Source organism: Mesoplodon densirostris, chromosome 6, assembly GCF_025265405.1.
Source record: "Mesoplodon densirostris isolate mMesDen1 chromosome 6, mMesDen1 primary haplotype, whole genome shotgun sequence".
In the NCBI taxonomy this organism is placed as follows: Eukaryota; Metazoa; Chordata; class Mammalia; order Artiodactyla; family Ziphiidae; genus Mesoplodon; species Mesoplodon densirostris.
In genome coordinates this window covers 22,144,715-22,161,116 of record NC_082666.1, presented here as the reverse complement: position 1 = coordinate 22,161,116, position 16,402 = coordinate 22,144,715, and the positions used below count along the sequence as shown (strand labels likewise).

Genomic DNA, 16,402 nt, shown 5'->3' with positions numbered 1-16,402 from the left:
ATGTGTGGGTCTATTCTTGCCTCTCTATTTTGTCACTGATCTATTTGTCTAAATTTATGCCAATATTACATTGATTTAATTTCTTTTTAAAATTAAAATTTATTTATTTATTTATTATTATATAATTTATTATTATTATTTTTTGGCTGCGCCACACGTCTTGCGGGATCTTAGGTTGCTTGACCAGGGACTGAACCTGGGCCCTCGGCAGTGAAAGCACAGAGTCCTAACCACTGGACCACCCGGGAATTGCTACATTGACTTAATTTCTATTGTTTTATAATAAGTCTTGAAATCATGTACTGTAAGTTCTCCAAATTTATTCCTTAAAAAAATTGTTTTAGCTATTCTAGGTTTTTTATCTTTTCATATGAATTTTAGAATTAGTCTGGCACTTTCTATTTTAAAAAGCTGGTTGGGGGGCTTCCCTGGTGGCGCAGTGGTTGAGAGTTCGCCTGCCGATGCAGGGGACACGGGTTCGTGCCCCGGTCTGGGAGGATCCCACATGCCGCGGAGCGGCTGGGCCCGTGGGCCATGGCCGCTGAGCCTGCGCATCTGGAGCCTGTGCTCCGCAACGGGGGGGGGCCACAACAGTGGGAGGCCCGCGCGCCGCAAAAAGAAAAAACAAACAAACAAACAAACAAACATCGCATCTATTTCCTCTTTAAAAAAAAAAAAAAAAAAGCTGGTTGGGATTTTGATTGAGATTGCACTGAATCTGGAGATTGGTTTCAGGAGAATTAACATCTTAACAATATTGAGTCTTCTAATCCATGAACATGGTACTTCTCTCCATTTAACTTCTCTCTGCAAAGTATTCTGGTTCCTAGTGTAGAGTTCTTGCACATCTTTTGTTAGATTTATCTCTAAGTATTTCTTTTTTTTTTTTTTTTTTTTTTGTGGTACGCGGGCCTCTCACTGTTGTGGCCTCTCCCGTTGCGGAGCACAGGCTCCGGATGCAAAGGCTCAGCGGCCATGGCTCACGGGCCCAGCTGCTCTGCGGCATGTGGGATCCTCCCAGACCGGGACACGAACCCGTGTCCCCTGCATCGTCAGGTGGACTCTCAACCACTGTGCCACCAGGGAAGCCCAGTATTTCATATTTTTGATGCAATTGTGTAAACTTTTTTTTATAAAATTCATTTTCTAATTGTTTGTTGCTAATATACAGAAATGCAGTTGGCTTTTGTATGTTAGACTTGTACCTTGTGACTTTGTTAAATTCAAGGATTTAAGGGGAGCTTGTAGGCAGATTGTTGGGGCATCTCCTTTTGTGGTTCCCTCCTTTCTGGGATTTTCCAATTTCATATCCAGCCCCTCTGGCAGCCCCAAACTGTGATCTCTTAACTCCTCAGCCCAAGACTGCTGCTTTTTGCTTGAATTCTATATGCCATGCCAGGGGACTGAGAGTGCCCATGAAGAAAAAACTGGATAAATGTGGCCCCCACTCAGTGTGGTTTCTATCTTTCATGAGATGTACCTCCTCCTGCTTTTGGTCACTCTCAAATACCTTCAAAACAATTATGTTTTTATATTTTGTGCAGAGCTTATAATTGGTACTGACAGGAGTGGCAGTCTGATACAAACTGCTCTACCATTACCAGAAGCTAGAACTATGTGCAAATTTAACTTGAAACATTTCATAGACTTCAAATTTGCTCAACCTCTAAGCCAGGTCCTTATTGGCTAACGCTAGTTGTAAAGATATCTCAATTTTCTTACTCAAAATAATAATCTGAATACTTTTAAGAGGATCGGATGTGTGTTAGCTTGAGGTGAGTATCCTCTGAAATTCCTTCTGCCTCAACTGAATGATTCTCTTCCTTTTTGTGTTCTTGATCTCTGGGCTGCAGCTCATAAAACCAGCCAGTCCCCTTTCCTTTAGAAACTCTCCCTCCCTGGCTTCTCGGATATGTATTCTCTATGCTTCTGGATGCCCTTTTTCTGTTTTCTTCATTGCTTCTTCAGCCATTAATTCAGTTCTTGGCCCTTATTTTTCATACCATAATTGATATCTCAGGGAAATACCTATTCAAATTGCTTCTGTAAAGAAAGTTTTTGTATGAAATAGGGGGCTCACTGAGTGGGAACCTCAACCAATCTGAAGGTCCTTCAAAACAAATTGTTCGGGCTTCCCTAGTGGCGCAGTGGTTGAGGGTCCACCTGCCGATGCAGGGGACGCGGGTTTGTGCCCCGGTCCGAGAAGATCCCACATGCTGCGGAGCGGCTAGGCCCGTGAGCCATGGCCGCTGAGGCTGCGCGTCCGGAGCCTGTGCTCCACAACAGGAGAGGCCGCAACAGTGAGAGACCCGCGTACCTCAAAAAACAAAAAACAAAAAACCCCCACAAATTTGTCCATAAGAGGGCATTCGGATGAGCAAATTGCTCACAGTGTTTTATTCTGCAGTGAATTATTTCCACTGGTGGTGCAGCAGAAGGGAGAGGGGAAGAATGGTAGACTGAAGGCAGAGGAGACTCTTTGAATTCTAGAAGTTTGAAGTATCTCGAGATTAGAAGGGACTTTGTTACAGTGCTTCCTTTCCCAGGGGTGATTTACAAGATAGAATATAGCATTTAAAGATGAAATGATAAAGGTATACTACTTCCTTTTAACTTAGCAGGAACAAAATCAGAGTAAAATGATCTTTTCACTTATTTAAAAACAAGGCAATTAATGATAAAATATTTCTATTTCACGTATAGTAATTTGCTCCTACCTGTTGTTAAAATTAGTACAGTAAGTAAGATTTCTACAGCCCAACTGGCAAGGTTCCCGAACATCTGCTAAACAGGTCAACATGGACACTTCCACTGGATTATATTCACAAAAGCGATCAAACTCTTGCCAACTCTGTGTATTGCCCCAGCTCATGCTATAAAGTTTAGTGCACAGTTCCCTGAAACAAAAGAACAAATGAAGAAACGTACAGATGAGCCAAATGAATAAATATTTGATTTGCATAAAACTTGAACTCTATGAACTGTACTTTAGAACATAAATGAAAAAAAAAGTACAAAAACCAAAAGACTAAGATCTATCTTCTAGAATTTAGAGCCTGAAAAAGTAATCTTTTATATGAAAAAGTTAGCTTTCTTTTATTATCCACCTCTTTCCTTTTTGCTATGGTTTCTAGAAAGCTCAGTGCTAAATTTAATGTTTAATTATAGTATTTGTACATCCTTATTCTTGGCACAATTATTCCCGTTTATATTTCTGATCTCTCTTTTACCTTTACTTGAAGTAAGGTAAAGCATATGGTTTTGCCTCCACAAAGATATAGTCCACTATACTTATGCTTCAATCACAGGAGGCAAAACTGTGACATGATCCTCAGACTCCTTTTTTTTTTTCTTTTTTTTTTTTTTTTTTGCAGTACGTGGGCCTCTCACTGTTGTGGCCTCTCCCATTGTGGAGCACAGGCTCCGGACGTGCAGGCTCAGCAGCCATGGCTCACGGGCCCAGCCGCTCCGCGGCATGTGGGATCTTCCCGGACGGGGGCACGAACCCGCGTCCCCTGCATCGGCAGGTGGACTCTCAACCACTGTGCCACCAGGGAAGCCCCAGACTCCATTTAAGAAGCATTATAGACTTAGGGTTCACTGGATTCTCCCTGAAAAAGTATCCCCAAGCCACTTATATTCCTTAAGATATACCAAGATAGCCTACATGTAAAGGCTTTATGAATTCCAAAACTGCTATAAACTATTGTATATAGCAATATATACTATATATATATACACTATTGTAGTATGTATGCATTTTTTTTTTTTTTCTTTTTGCGGTATGCGGGCCTCTCACTGTCGTGGCCTCTCCCGTTGCGGAGCACAGGCTCCGGACGCGCAGGCCCAGCGGCCATGGCTCACGGGCCCAGCCGCTCCGCGGCATATGGGATCCTCCCAGATCGGGGCACGAACCCGTATCCCCTGCATCGGCAGGCGGACTCTCAACCACTGCGCCACCAGGGAGGCCCTGTATGCATTTTTATTTCAGTACTCGATGATTATAAAGCAACTTCAGTGCATGTATATAGCTAAAATAACATCAGTATCATTTCCAAAGTGCTTTCACACATTATATTCATTAGTTTAATTTTTAACATTTATAAATGTAATAAAGGTGTAAAAAAAAAAAGTAACACATAATATAAAATTTTAATACTACCGGAATATGCAAAGTCACAAGTAGAAATTCTCCACCCCTGTCACATTTTGACTCTCATAATTACCCCTATGTGGAGAGTATCTTTACTTTTATAAGTTTGCTCATTCAGTCTACCAGCATTTATTGAGTGCCTGTTTTGTGTGAGGCCCTGTTGAAGGCACTGGAAATGCAGTGGTGAATAAAAGAGATAAAGTCCTTGCTCTCAATTGAGCTTACACATCATGGGGATGAGAAAGCTGATATCAAGATCCATTAGGTAGGGACTTCGCTGGAGGTGCAGTGGTTGAGAATCTGCCTGCCAATGCAGGGGACACAGGTTTGAGCCCTGGTCCAGGAAGATCCCACATGCCGTGGTGCAACTAAGCCTGTGCTCCACAACTACTGAGCCTGTGCTCTAGAGCCCGTGAGCCACAACTACTAAGCCCACGTGCCACAACTACTAAGCCTCTGTGCCTAGAGCCTGTGCTCTGCAACAAGAGAAGCCACGGCAATGAGAAGCCCGCGCACCGCAACAAAGACTAGCCCTGCTTGCCACAACTAGAGAAAGCCTGCACGCAGCAACTAAGACCCAACGCAGCCATAAAAAAAAAAAAAAAAAATCCATTAGGTACCTTGATCTGGAAATCAGTCCTTTCTTTAGTCCTAACTTTCTGTATGATCTTGGACAGATTGTTTAACATCTCAGAGTTAGTTTTCTTTATATATACAAGAATTATTCAAATTGACATCAGTCATAAGATGATACCAGTCATCTTGTAAGGTTTCATGAGGATGAAACAAGATGAAAGTGAAAGCATTCAGTAAACCATAAAACCTTACATCAAGGTAAGAGGTGCCATGTTTCTTACTGAAATTCTTCTGGGATGACACAGCCAGTCCTATCTCCAGTGACTACAGGGCATAAACTCTTTTGTAGACATTCAAAGAAGTACTCAGAGCAGAAACTAATACACCATTGTGAAGCAATTATACTCCAATAAAGTTGTAAAAAAAATAAAAATAAAAAAATAAAATACATCTTTAACTAATAAAAAAAAAAGAAGTACTCAGCATCCCTCCCCTATGTACATTTATTAATTCCTATCAGCAACCCAATTTCCTGAATTATAGGGCCAACTTAACTTCTCTTTTAGCCCTTCTGTTAATTTTCTTTGGATATTTTCCAGATTTTTTCATATCTTTGATAAAGTCTGATAAGCTGTGCTAGGCACAATTTTTTGCTAAAGTCCATCCAATTTAGAAACCACAGGAAAGATCGTTTCACTCTTTGTATGTCACATCCATTTCAGGATATTCTAGTAATATGTGGTACCTTTTCACCCAAAATATCTCTAATAAAGCAAACTTCTGTTTCGCCTGTGTTAAACCATTACCTTATCTCCATTTATTCTTATCTCTAGATTGTGTTTCCTCCATCCTACACAAATAGTATTGCCAATTTTTTATCCCTAAGTGTATCATCCAAATGAATGCCAATACACTGCTGTCTAACTTTGGATATAAGTGCCAGCCCAGGTTATTCACCAACATATGCAAAAAATTGATTAAGTTCAAAGTTTCACAATTTAACAAAAAGAATATCCCTTAGATGTCTGGTCAAAACATCTCCTAAATTGTAAGCTTACTTGACGATAACCTCGAGGGTAGAATTCATATTGCATCATCTTTAAATATTTATTTCCCTGCCAATGTTAAACCTCCATACTCCAAAACACAGTGCTTTTAGCTCAATGTACAAAAACAATGTTCTATATATACATGATGCTCAATAAATATCTGCTGGATGAAAGAATGATTTTATATCTTCTAGACTCTTGAGACTACACAGTAGAATATAACACACATTTGCTAGACTTAAATTCATTAATTAAAATGCTATTTTCTACTGTTTTTAATAAAGGAAAATGAGGTACTGACCTACATGTTGAAGTGTTTGCTTTAGAACAACAGTGCAATTTAGCGCCATCAAGGCCCGTAGAGGGAGGAGGGTGTACAGTGACTCCAGGGTGAACAGATTGTGAGCTTTCAAGAAAACACTGCCAAAGTGGATCCTGAGGCAAAGGCTGGGTCTTACAACCCTCGATGAGGCCATCAACAATCTCCATTTCTGTTTTCTTAGACATCAGAATTCTCTTGCAGGCATTTTGGCAAGCATGATCTTCAGCTCTGTCACAGCAATATAAACCTACATTTTCAGAATATAAGTGGCTTAATTAGCTGGTTTTATGTCATGCATTGCTCAGACAGAAGGACCCAGTGGTGTACTGGAACCTGTTAATACTCTTGAGTCATGTCAATTTCTCCAGGATACTGAGCCTACCAAATTCTCTCTCCATTACTTTGCAATATAGCAAATAAGTGAAAAGCTAAAGGTAGACTAGGTATTTATTACCAGATTCACCACTGTGCCCAATCATGGGATCTCCAGCACTATTCCTAGATAAATGAAAGGTCCTCCTACACCTAAGAGGTGCTTACATGCAAGGCATTTTATGTTCCTGGAAAGGGTACTGTAGATCAAACTGGAATTATTTCATGCTAGAAACAGCTACCTAAAAGGGATTATGTTCTTGACATAATGAGAAAGATGACTAATTTTAATAGCAATAACCACAAATACTGTATTTCATTACATTCTGGGATATAAAGCTTTTACAAATCTGTGCAAATTAATTAATCTAAGTAGTAATTTAAACAATACAATTACAAACTCTGACAAGATATCAGTTTGCTTCTGCCTTTACTTTTCTATAAAAAATCAGAAAGCAAGAGAACACTTTCAACCAGTCAGAGGATTCATATTTATATATCAGGTTCTTATAAGTTATGTGCATTAATTTTGTATCCTGAAACTTTACCAAATTCATTGATTAGCTCTAGTAGTTTTCTGGTGGCATCTTCAGGATTCTCTGTATATAGTATCATGTCATCTGCAAACAGGGACAGTTTTACTTCTTCTTTTCCAATTGGTATTCCTTTTATTTCTTTTTCTTCTCTGATTGCTGTGGCTAGGACTTCCAAAACTACGTTTAATAGTAGTGGTGAGAGTGGATATCCTTGTCTTCTTCCTGATGTTAGAGGAAATGTTTTCAGTTTTTCAACACTGAGAATCATGTTTGCTGTGGGTTTGTCATATATGACCTTTATTATGTTGAGGTAGGTTCCCTCTATGCTCACTTTCTGGAGAGTTTTTATCATAAACGGGTGTGGAATTTTGTCAAAAGCTTTTTTCTGCATCTATTGAGATGATCATATGGTTTCTATTCTTCAGTTTGTTAATATGGTGTATCACATTGATTGATGTTCATATATGGAAGAATCCTTGCATACCTGGGATAAATCCCACTTGATCATGGTGTATGATCCTTTTAATGTGTTGTTGGATTCTGTTTGCTAGTACTTTGTTGAGGATTTTTGCATCTATATTCATCAGTGATATTGGTCTATAATTTTCTTTTTTTGTAGTATCTTTGTCTGGTTTTGCTATCAGGGTGATGGTGGCCTCACAGAATGAGTTTGGGAGTGTTCCTTCCTCTGCAATGTTTTAGAAGAGTTTGAGAAGGATGGGTGTTAGCTCTTCTCTAAATGTTTGATAGAATTCACCTGTGAAGCCATCTGGTCCTGGACTTTTGTTTGTCGGAAGATTTTTAATCACAGTTTCAATTTCATTACTTGTGATTTGTCTGTTCATATTTTCTATTTCTTCCTGGTTCAGTCTCGGAATGCTATACTTTTCTAAGAATTTGTCCATTTCTTCCAGGTTGTCCATTTTATTGGCATAGAGTTGGTTGTAGTAGTCTCTTAGGATGTTTTGTATTTCTGCGGTCTGTTGTAACTTCTCCTTTTTCATTTCTAATTTTATTGATTTGAGTCCTCTCCCTCTTTTTCTTGATGAGTCTGGCTAATGGTTTATCAATTTTGTTTATCTTCTCAAAGAACCAGCTTTTAGTTTTATTGATCTTTGCTATTGTTTTCTTTGTTTCTATTTCATTTATTTCTGTTCTGATCTTTATGATTTCTTTCCTTCTACTAACTTTGGGTTTTGTTTGTTCTTCTTTCTCTAGTTCCTTTAGGTGTAAGGTTAGATTGTTTGAGATTTTTCTTGTTTATTGAGGTAGGCTTGTATTGCTATAAACTTCCTTCTTAGAACTGCTTTTGCTGCATCCCATAAGTTTTGGATTGTCGTGTTTTCACTGTCATTTGTCTCTAGGTATTTTTTTAAATGGTTTTTTTTAATTAATTAATTTTATTTTTGGCTGCACTGGGTCTTTGTTGCTGCACCTGGGCTTTTCTCTAGTTGAGGAGAGTGGGGACTACTCTTTGCTGTGGTGCACTGGCTTCTCACTGTGGTGGCTTCTCTTGTTGCGGAGCACGGGCTCTAGAGCGCAGGCTCAGTAGTTGTGGCACACGGACTTAGTTGTTCCATGACATGTGGGATCTTCCCAGACTAGGGCTTGAACCCATGTCCCCTGCATTGGCAGGCAGATTCTTAACCACAGCGCCACCAGGGAAGCCCTCTAGGTATTTTTTGATTTCCTCTTTTGATTTCTTCAGTGATCTCTTGGTTATTTAGTAATGTAGTGTTTAGCCTCCATGTGCTTGTGTTTTTACATTTTTTTCCCTGTAATTGATTTTTAATCTCATAGCATTGTGGTCAGAAAAGATGCTTGATACAATTGCAATTTTCTTAAATTTACTGAGGCTTGATTTGTGAACCAAGATGTGATCTATCCTGGAGAATGTTCCATGCGCACTTGAGAAGAAAGTGTAATCTGCTGTTTTTGGATGGAATGTCCTATAAATATCAATTAAATCTATCTGGTCTATTGTGTCATTTAAAACTTGTGTTTCCTTATTAATTTTCTGTTTGGATGGTCTGTCCATTGGTGTAAGTGAGGTGTTAAAGTCGCCCACTATTATTGTGTTACTGTCAATTTCCTGTTTTATAGCTGTTAGCAGTTGCCTTATGTATTGAGGTGCTCCTATGGTGCACCATATATATTTATAATATTATATATTTATAATTGCTATATCTTCTTCTTGGATTGATCCCTTGATCATTATGTAGTGTCCTTCCTTGTCTCTTGTAACATTCTTTATTTTAAAGTCTATTTTATCTGATATGAGTATTGCTACTCCAGCTTTCTTTTGATTTCCATTTGCATGGAGTATCCTTTTCCATCCCCTCACTTTCAGTCTATATGTGTCCCTAGGTCTGAAGTGGGTCTCTTGTAGACAGCATATATATGGGTCTTGTTTTTGTATCCATTAGCAAGCCTGTGTCTTTTGGTTGGAACATTTTATCCGTTCACGTTTAAGGTAATTATTGATATGTATGTTCCTATGACCATTTTCTCAACCGTTATGGGTTTGTTTTTGTAGGTCCTTTTCTTCTCTTGTGTTTCCCACTTAGAGAAGCTCCTTTTGCATTTGTTGTAGAGCTGGTTTGGTGGTGCTGAATTCTCTTAGCTTTTGCTTGTCTGTAAAACTTTTGATTTCTCAATCGAATCTGAATGAGATCTGTGCCAGATAGAATAATTTTGGTTGTAGGTTCTTCCCTTTCATCACTTTAAGTATATCATGCCACTTCCTTCCAGCTTGTAGAGTTTCTGCTGAGAAATCAGCTGTTAACCTTATGGGAGTTCCCTTGTATGTTATTTGTCATTTTTCCCTTGGTGCTTTCAATAATTTTTCTTTGTCTTTAATTTTTGCCAATTTGATTACTATGTGTCTTGGCATGTTTCTCCTTGGGTTTATCCTGTATGCGACTCTCTGCACTTACTGGACTTGGGTGGCTATTTCCTTTCCCATGTTAGGGAAGTTTTCGACTATAATCTCTTCAAATATTTTCTCGGGCCCTCTCTCTCTCTTCTCCTTCTGGGACCCCTATAATGCGAATGTTTTTGCGTTGAATGTTGTCCCAGATGTCTCTTAGGCTGTCTCCATTTCTTTTCATTCTTTTTTCTGTTCTGCAGCAGTGAATTCCACCATTCTGTCTTCCAAGTCACTTATCTGTTCTTCTGCCTCAGTTATTCTGCTATTGATTCCTTTTAGTGTATTTTTCATTTCAGTTATTGTGTTGTTCATCTCTGTTTGTTTGTTCTTTAATTCTTCTAGGTATTTGTTAAACATTTCTTGCATCTTCTCGATCTTTGCCTCCATTCTTTTTCCGAGGTCCTGGATCATCTTCAATATCATTATTCTGAATTCTTTTTCTGGAAGGTTGCCTATCTCCACTTCATTTAGTTGTTTTTCTGGGGTTTTATCTTGTTCCTTCATCTGGTACATAGCCCTCTGCCTTTTCATCTTGCCTATATTTATGTGAATGTGGTTTTTGTTCCATAGGCTGCAGGACTGTAGTTCTTCCTGTAGTGCTTCTGCTGTCTGCCCTCTCTCTCATTGTAGTTTTGATTTGCATTTCTCTAACAATTAGCAATACTGAGCATCTTTTCATGTGTCTGCTGGTCAGCTGTATATCTTCTTTGCAGAAATGTCTGTTTAGGTCTTCTGCCCATTTTTTGATTGGGTTGTTTATTTTTTTGATATTGAGTTGTATAAGCTGTTTGTATATTTTGGAAATTAAGCCCTTGTTGGTCGCATTGTTTATAAATATTTTCTCCCAGTCCATAGGTTGTCTTTTCATTTTGTTTATGGTTTCCTTTGCTGTGAAAAAGCTTATAAGTTTGAGTAGGTCTCATTTGTTTATTTTGCTTCTATTTCTTTTGCCTTGGGAGACTGATCTAAGAAAATATTGCTAAAATTTATGTCAGAGAATGTTTCTCCTATGTTCTCTTCTAGGAGTTTTACGGTATCATGTCTTATAGTTAAGTCTTTAAGCCATTTTGAGTTTATTTTTGTGTATTGTGTGAGGGAGTGTTGTAACTTCATTGATTTACATAATAAATCTTCCAGTATGTTGATTGTATAATGTTGTTATTATAGAGATATATAATTTATTTAATCAACTTTAATCAATATCCTATTGGTGGATGTTTAGGTCATTTTTAATTTTTCTCTATACCAGCAATGTTGTAGTAAACATCCTTTATATGTGTAGATGTAGTTTTCAAAATTTGTGAGTTTTTGTGAAGGATAATTTCTGAGAAATGGAATTGCTAGATTAAAAGGTATGATTATTTGAAATTCTCATGGTCATAACCCAATTTTCCCTCTTAAAATATCCATACCAGTGAATTTTCCCACTTCAGAATAGAGAGTGCCTGTTTCTTCATACCCTTGACAGCACTGTCTTTCTCAGCATTTTTAGCTGTGATGATAATGTCCAGTCTGCCAAATCTAAAGACCAAAGGAAGCCTAGTATTTCCCAAATGACCCAGACTGTAGGTATCTTCAAGAATTTACTTCTTTTTTTTTTTTTTTACCAATTATTTTACCAAAGATTGAAATGAGAGGAATATGTGGCTTTTACTTACTATCTGTTGGGTTCCTCATTGGATAAGACTGGGTATAATTGTTTACACAGTGTATTAATTGTGGACTAATAGAGGCACAATAATTTTCCACTGCTTTGATCTGAGAAGGACCAGGAGAAGAGTCTGTTCGAAAAATGGCTTGACAGTATTCTCGGCAGTTTGTGTGATGGCCTGCATAACTGCAACAAACTGAGCCCACTAGGGGAAAAAAAAAAAGGAGATTACATTGAAATGAAATCAGCTATTTGCTAACACTAAATCATCATAATAATGATGGAACAATATGTGTCTTTTTGAATTTCAGAAATAAAACCATGCCATAGAAGACACGTACTTAAAGTCAGCACTACTATAAGCATGGCCATGGGGACATTCAGGTGCTCACTGGTCTGAGAAAGTCATTATTTGTCAACTTATAGTCTATAGTGCAGTGGTTCTCAGCAGGAGCAGTACCAGCCCCTGGGAGAATTTGGATGCATGTGGAAGTGTTTCTGGTTTTCATGATGACTTAAGGATGACTGCTGGCGTTTAGCACATGGGGGTCAGGGCTGTTAAATGCTGTGCAACGTACAGGAAAGTCTCATATAATCGAAACTGTCTCCCAAAATGCTAATAGCACCCATGTTGAGAACCACTGGAACAGCTTCTTTCCACGTTAGATCTGTGGAGATTCATAAACAAAGCAAACCAAAGCAAAACAAATCAAACATATCAAAATAAAACAAAACCCCAAATACCTCACATTTATAAAATAGGACCAGTAAAAACTAAGAGATATCAGGACCACTTCATAAATTTGCAAATTATATAACTGTCTATCTTGAAACAAAATCCCAAAAGTTCTATACTGTTTGAAAATCTCCAGGACTATGCCTAAATTGAAAGTCCTCACCTCATAACTGATATGGCTTGCTTCAACACTGAAAAGTAAAACTCACATTTGGAATAAATGATTCTGGATGTATGTATTTTAAAAAATCAAGGTGGACTATTTAAGGTATCTGGGAAGAGCAGGATGAGTGGCTGGGGGTGCAGATGTGGGATTTATAATGAAGAGCAAGAGGTCCTCATAGGAGAGGCTAAGGGGTCTGTGGGAGGCTGAAGGGAGCCAAAAGGGTAGAGATATGGCCGGAAAAGGTTAAGAAAATGGCAGGTAGGAAACCTCTGATAATAATTAGGGATGGTTATAGAGGAACCAGAATCAGGTTTCTGGTGGATTCCACAGACCAAGGAATGAGCAGGGAACTCAGGCGACTTCCAGAAATAATGATAATGATAAAATCATATACAAATGAACTAAAGTAGGACTAAACTGATAGCAAGACAAGCCTCTTTCCTGGACAAGGAAACTGTTTCATACCTATTGTGCCAGCTAAGTTTTTGATTTGAAATTACTAACAAACTTACATTGTTCATTGCTGAATTGTTCATTTTAATCACAAAGAACAATCATTAATGGCTACATTTATCATTGTCAACCTCAATGAAGCTAAAACTGGGGGCAGGGGTGAGGGATGCTGAGGACAGAGGAGACAAGTGAGAATAGGACAAAGATGCCTGTCTTCTGATGCCCCAATTAGGCTGGCTTCCTCACAGTGTGGGAGGATATAGGATTATGTGCTAAAGACTATCTGGAAAATCTTGAACTAAATCCCATTTAGAAAGAGTAGAAGATAAAGTACAGACAGCTAATGTTTCCTATACTTTAATACACCCCACTGCCAAGCAAACCTAACAACTCTTTACTCCTCACACGTGTTTCCCCATCTCCAACTGTTCTCGCTCTTCCCTTCAGCTGGAATGCCCTTCCTCCAATCTCTACTGCTCACACCATGTCCATCCTTCAAGGCCCAGTTCAGCTACCAACTCCATGAAGTCACCTCTAAGCGCCCCTGCAAGATGTGATCCCTCCTTCCTCTGAACTCCCGCAGCACCTTATCAGTAACTCTATCCCATACCCACCGTGTCCCAGAGTTCTTTGTGTACAGGTTGTGACCCCCACAGGTGTGCATCTGCCCTGCACAGAGCAAGTAGTCAGTGAATATCTGCTGAATGAACTGAGAAGCAGCCCTCAGCAAGTGCTGCAATTATATTATGTTATATTACGTGGGAGTGTTCAACTTCTGTTTATATCACGTGGGAGTGCTCAACTTCCTGTTTATCCAAGTGGGGCATGATCTTCCTCTAAAACACCCAGCACTGATATCTGCTTTGTAAATCTGTAATTAGGACATGGGAATTGTTAGAATTCATGAATGGCCCAAACACTCCAGAGGAAAGAGCCTATCAGAATCCTGCTGTGCACATTCCTTCAGACGGTTTAGTAACAGCCTAAGTTATAATGTCAGAGTTTTGGCAATATTTATAACAGCTAAATCATATTCTGTAAACCGTGTTTTGCTCTTTGGATTGCTTGTATAACCATCAACAATATACTTACTTTCATTTCTGCTAATGCAACTGAAAAGAGCATTCTGTAAATTAAAGGAAAACAAACAGAAATTAACAACCACATAGAATTTCTAATTTTATTCCACTTTTATAGTTATATGGAAATCAGGATATCAAACTATTTAATCCTTATCTAAATCCAAGATTAAAAACAAAGAAACTATGATATAGCATTCTGGTGAAAAGAGAAACCATCTTCTAATACATTTTGGGGATCAAGATTATCACCCAAGCCATAAGCTGACCACATTATAGCAAACCAAGTTTATGTAAAGCTGTACCAATGTGCGTATGTGGGGAAAGTACAATGTAGTAATCTCAATTGTTTCTTGTAGAACATAAAAAAGCTTTCAGAAAATAATATAATAAAGGTTATTTAGGGAAATACATATTTCATATAACCACTGCATTTTAGAGTTGAAAGGACCTTAGAGATCACCTCTAATTGTTCTCAAACCTGGCCGTGCACTAGAACACCTGGGCTTCCTAGGCCTTACCCTAGACTACAGAATTGGAATTTGGGAATGAAGCACAGAAATCTAAATTTTAAACAAGGCCTCAAAGATGATTCTTATGTAGCCATCCTGGGGCCAGAGTTGGGGAATCTCTCTACCGTATTACAGATAAAGAAACCATTTCCTTAGCAGGGGAGAGACTGCCCCAGGTCACAGAGCAAGTCAAAAGTAGAATCTGAGACTAGAATTAATGTTTTTAGATCTCTTAGATCACTGTTCGGAAAATATCACACTGTGTTAAAGTCATTGTAAGGAAAATAAACAAAACAAGACAAACAAAAAATTCCTTGTACAAAGCTATTTGGATAATCAGGGCTTATAGACTATGATTAATATCACACTTGGAAGAGAACAAATTCTTAAAAGAATATGGGCATAAATAAAAGGTAGATGGAAAACAAGTACACCCTTATTAATGAATAGAGATGATTTTGGCTTTTATTTGCAACTAACTTCCAAGCTGGCTACGTGATCTAGACTTATTAAAGGATCAGCTTTACTGACAGTTAAAACCTAGCTTCAAGGATCCATCTATGTAGTTGTGTGAAGCTGTACTGCATTTTCTCTACTAAATAATATTCTATTGTAGGAATAAACCACATTTGATTTATCCAAAGCAAAATACCCAGGACCCACAGATAAGGGCTAATGAATTCACCCAGTATGAATTCTTTGTTAGAGATCTCATCAAATAATATAAAATAGTGAAAAGTAAATATTCTTGGTATTCTTTAATAGTGGTCTTTTTTATATTTCTCTTCATCCATGTTTCTTTGTTTTAGTTTGACTTTTCAGCTACCCATTATAGGTAGCCCTCTATTTTGGTTCAATGGTTTCAGGAACACTTTCAATAAAATGATCTAAATCAATATTAAAAAGTCATCTGCTACCAGGACTTCCTTGGTGGTCCAATGGTTAGGACTCCAAGCTCCCAATGCAGGAGGTCCGGGTTCGATCACTGGTCAGGGAACTAGATCCCGCATGACGCAACTAAAAGAGCCCTCATGCTGCAAGCAACTAAAGATCTCACATGTGGCAACTAAGACCTGGTGCAGCCAAAAAAAAAAAAAAGTTATCTGCTACCAACTTTCCAGCCCCTCTTAACTGGGTGAATAAAATTCTCATTGCCCTTTTCCTTTTTTTGTTTGCTTTGCTTTTTTTGGCTGAGCTGAGAGGCTTGTGGGATCCTAGTTCCCTGGTGGAACCCAGGCCCTCAGCAGTGAAAGTGCGGAGTCTTAACCACTGGACCGCCAGGGAATTCCCTGCCATTCTCTTTCTAATATGCTGGTTGTTCCTCTTGTTCCTCTTGGTTCCTCTTGGTTTTGGCTTTTTTGGCCTTGTTCCTAAAGAAGTATGTTTTTTATCTTGGTGGCCGTCCTGGGTTACATGGCCTGATTTCCATTTTTGTTATTCTTCCAGTTACTTTTAAAGTCTCTAAAGCTGTGGTTTTCAAGTGGAGGTAATCTTGCTTCCCAGGTGGCATATGGCAATGTCTGGAGACATTCTTGGTTGTCATAACACGGGGGGGTTGGGGTGTTCTACTGAACTGACATCTAGTAGGTAGAGGAGTCTAGAGATGCTGTTAAACATCCTACAATGCACAAGACAGCTTCCCTACAACAAAGGATTATCCAGCCCCAAATGTCAATAGTGTCAAGGTTGAGAAATTCTGCTCTAGAAACTTAAAAATTTGTTCAAGCTTGATTTTTAAAAAAATTTTGATCTTAAAAATAAAAGAAATATCACTCTGGGTCAGCCTTGTGGATCACTTAGCTTCAGAGAGAGGTACTAAAGGACACAAAATCTGAAAAATGTCGGAGATCAGCTAATCCAACTCATTT

The 16,402-nt window shown here is 38.6% G+C and overlaps 1 protein-coding gene across 2 annotated transcripts in view; it reads right to left on the bottom strand.

The window, feature by feature from the left end:
• RECK (reversion inducing cysteine rich protein with kazal motifs) overlaps positions 1-16,402 on the bottom strand; it is a 74,051-nt gene that overhangs the window by 25,047 nt on the left and 32,602 nt on the right. The window contains exons 7-10 of one of the 2 annotated variants that reach the window (XM_060101959.1): positions 14,036-14,069; positions 11,596-11,793; positions 6,080-6,347; positions 2,718-2,897 (exon numbers count right to left, since the gene is read on the bottom strand). In XM_060101959.1, coding sequence (XP_059957942.1) covers positions 2,718-2,897; positions 6,080-6,347; positions 11,596-11,793; positions 14,036-14,069 — 680 coding nt within the window. Of the gene's footprint in view, positions 1-2,717; positions 2,898-6,079; positions 6,348-7,020; positions 7,102-11,595; positions 11,794-14,035; positions 14,070-16,402 lie in introns of those variants that run through there. The other variant, XM_060101960.1, reaches the window with a different exon arrangement.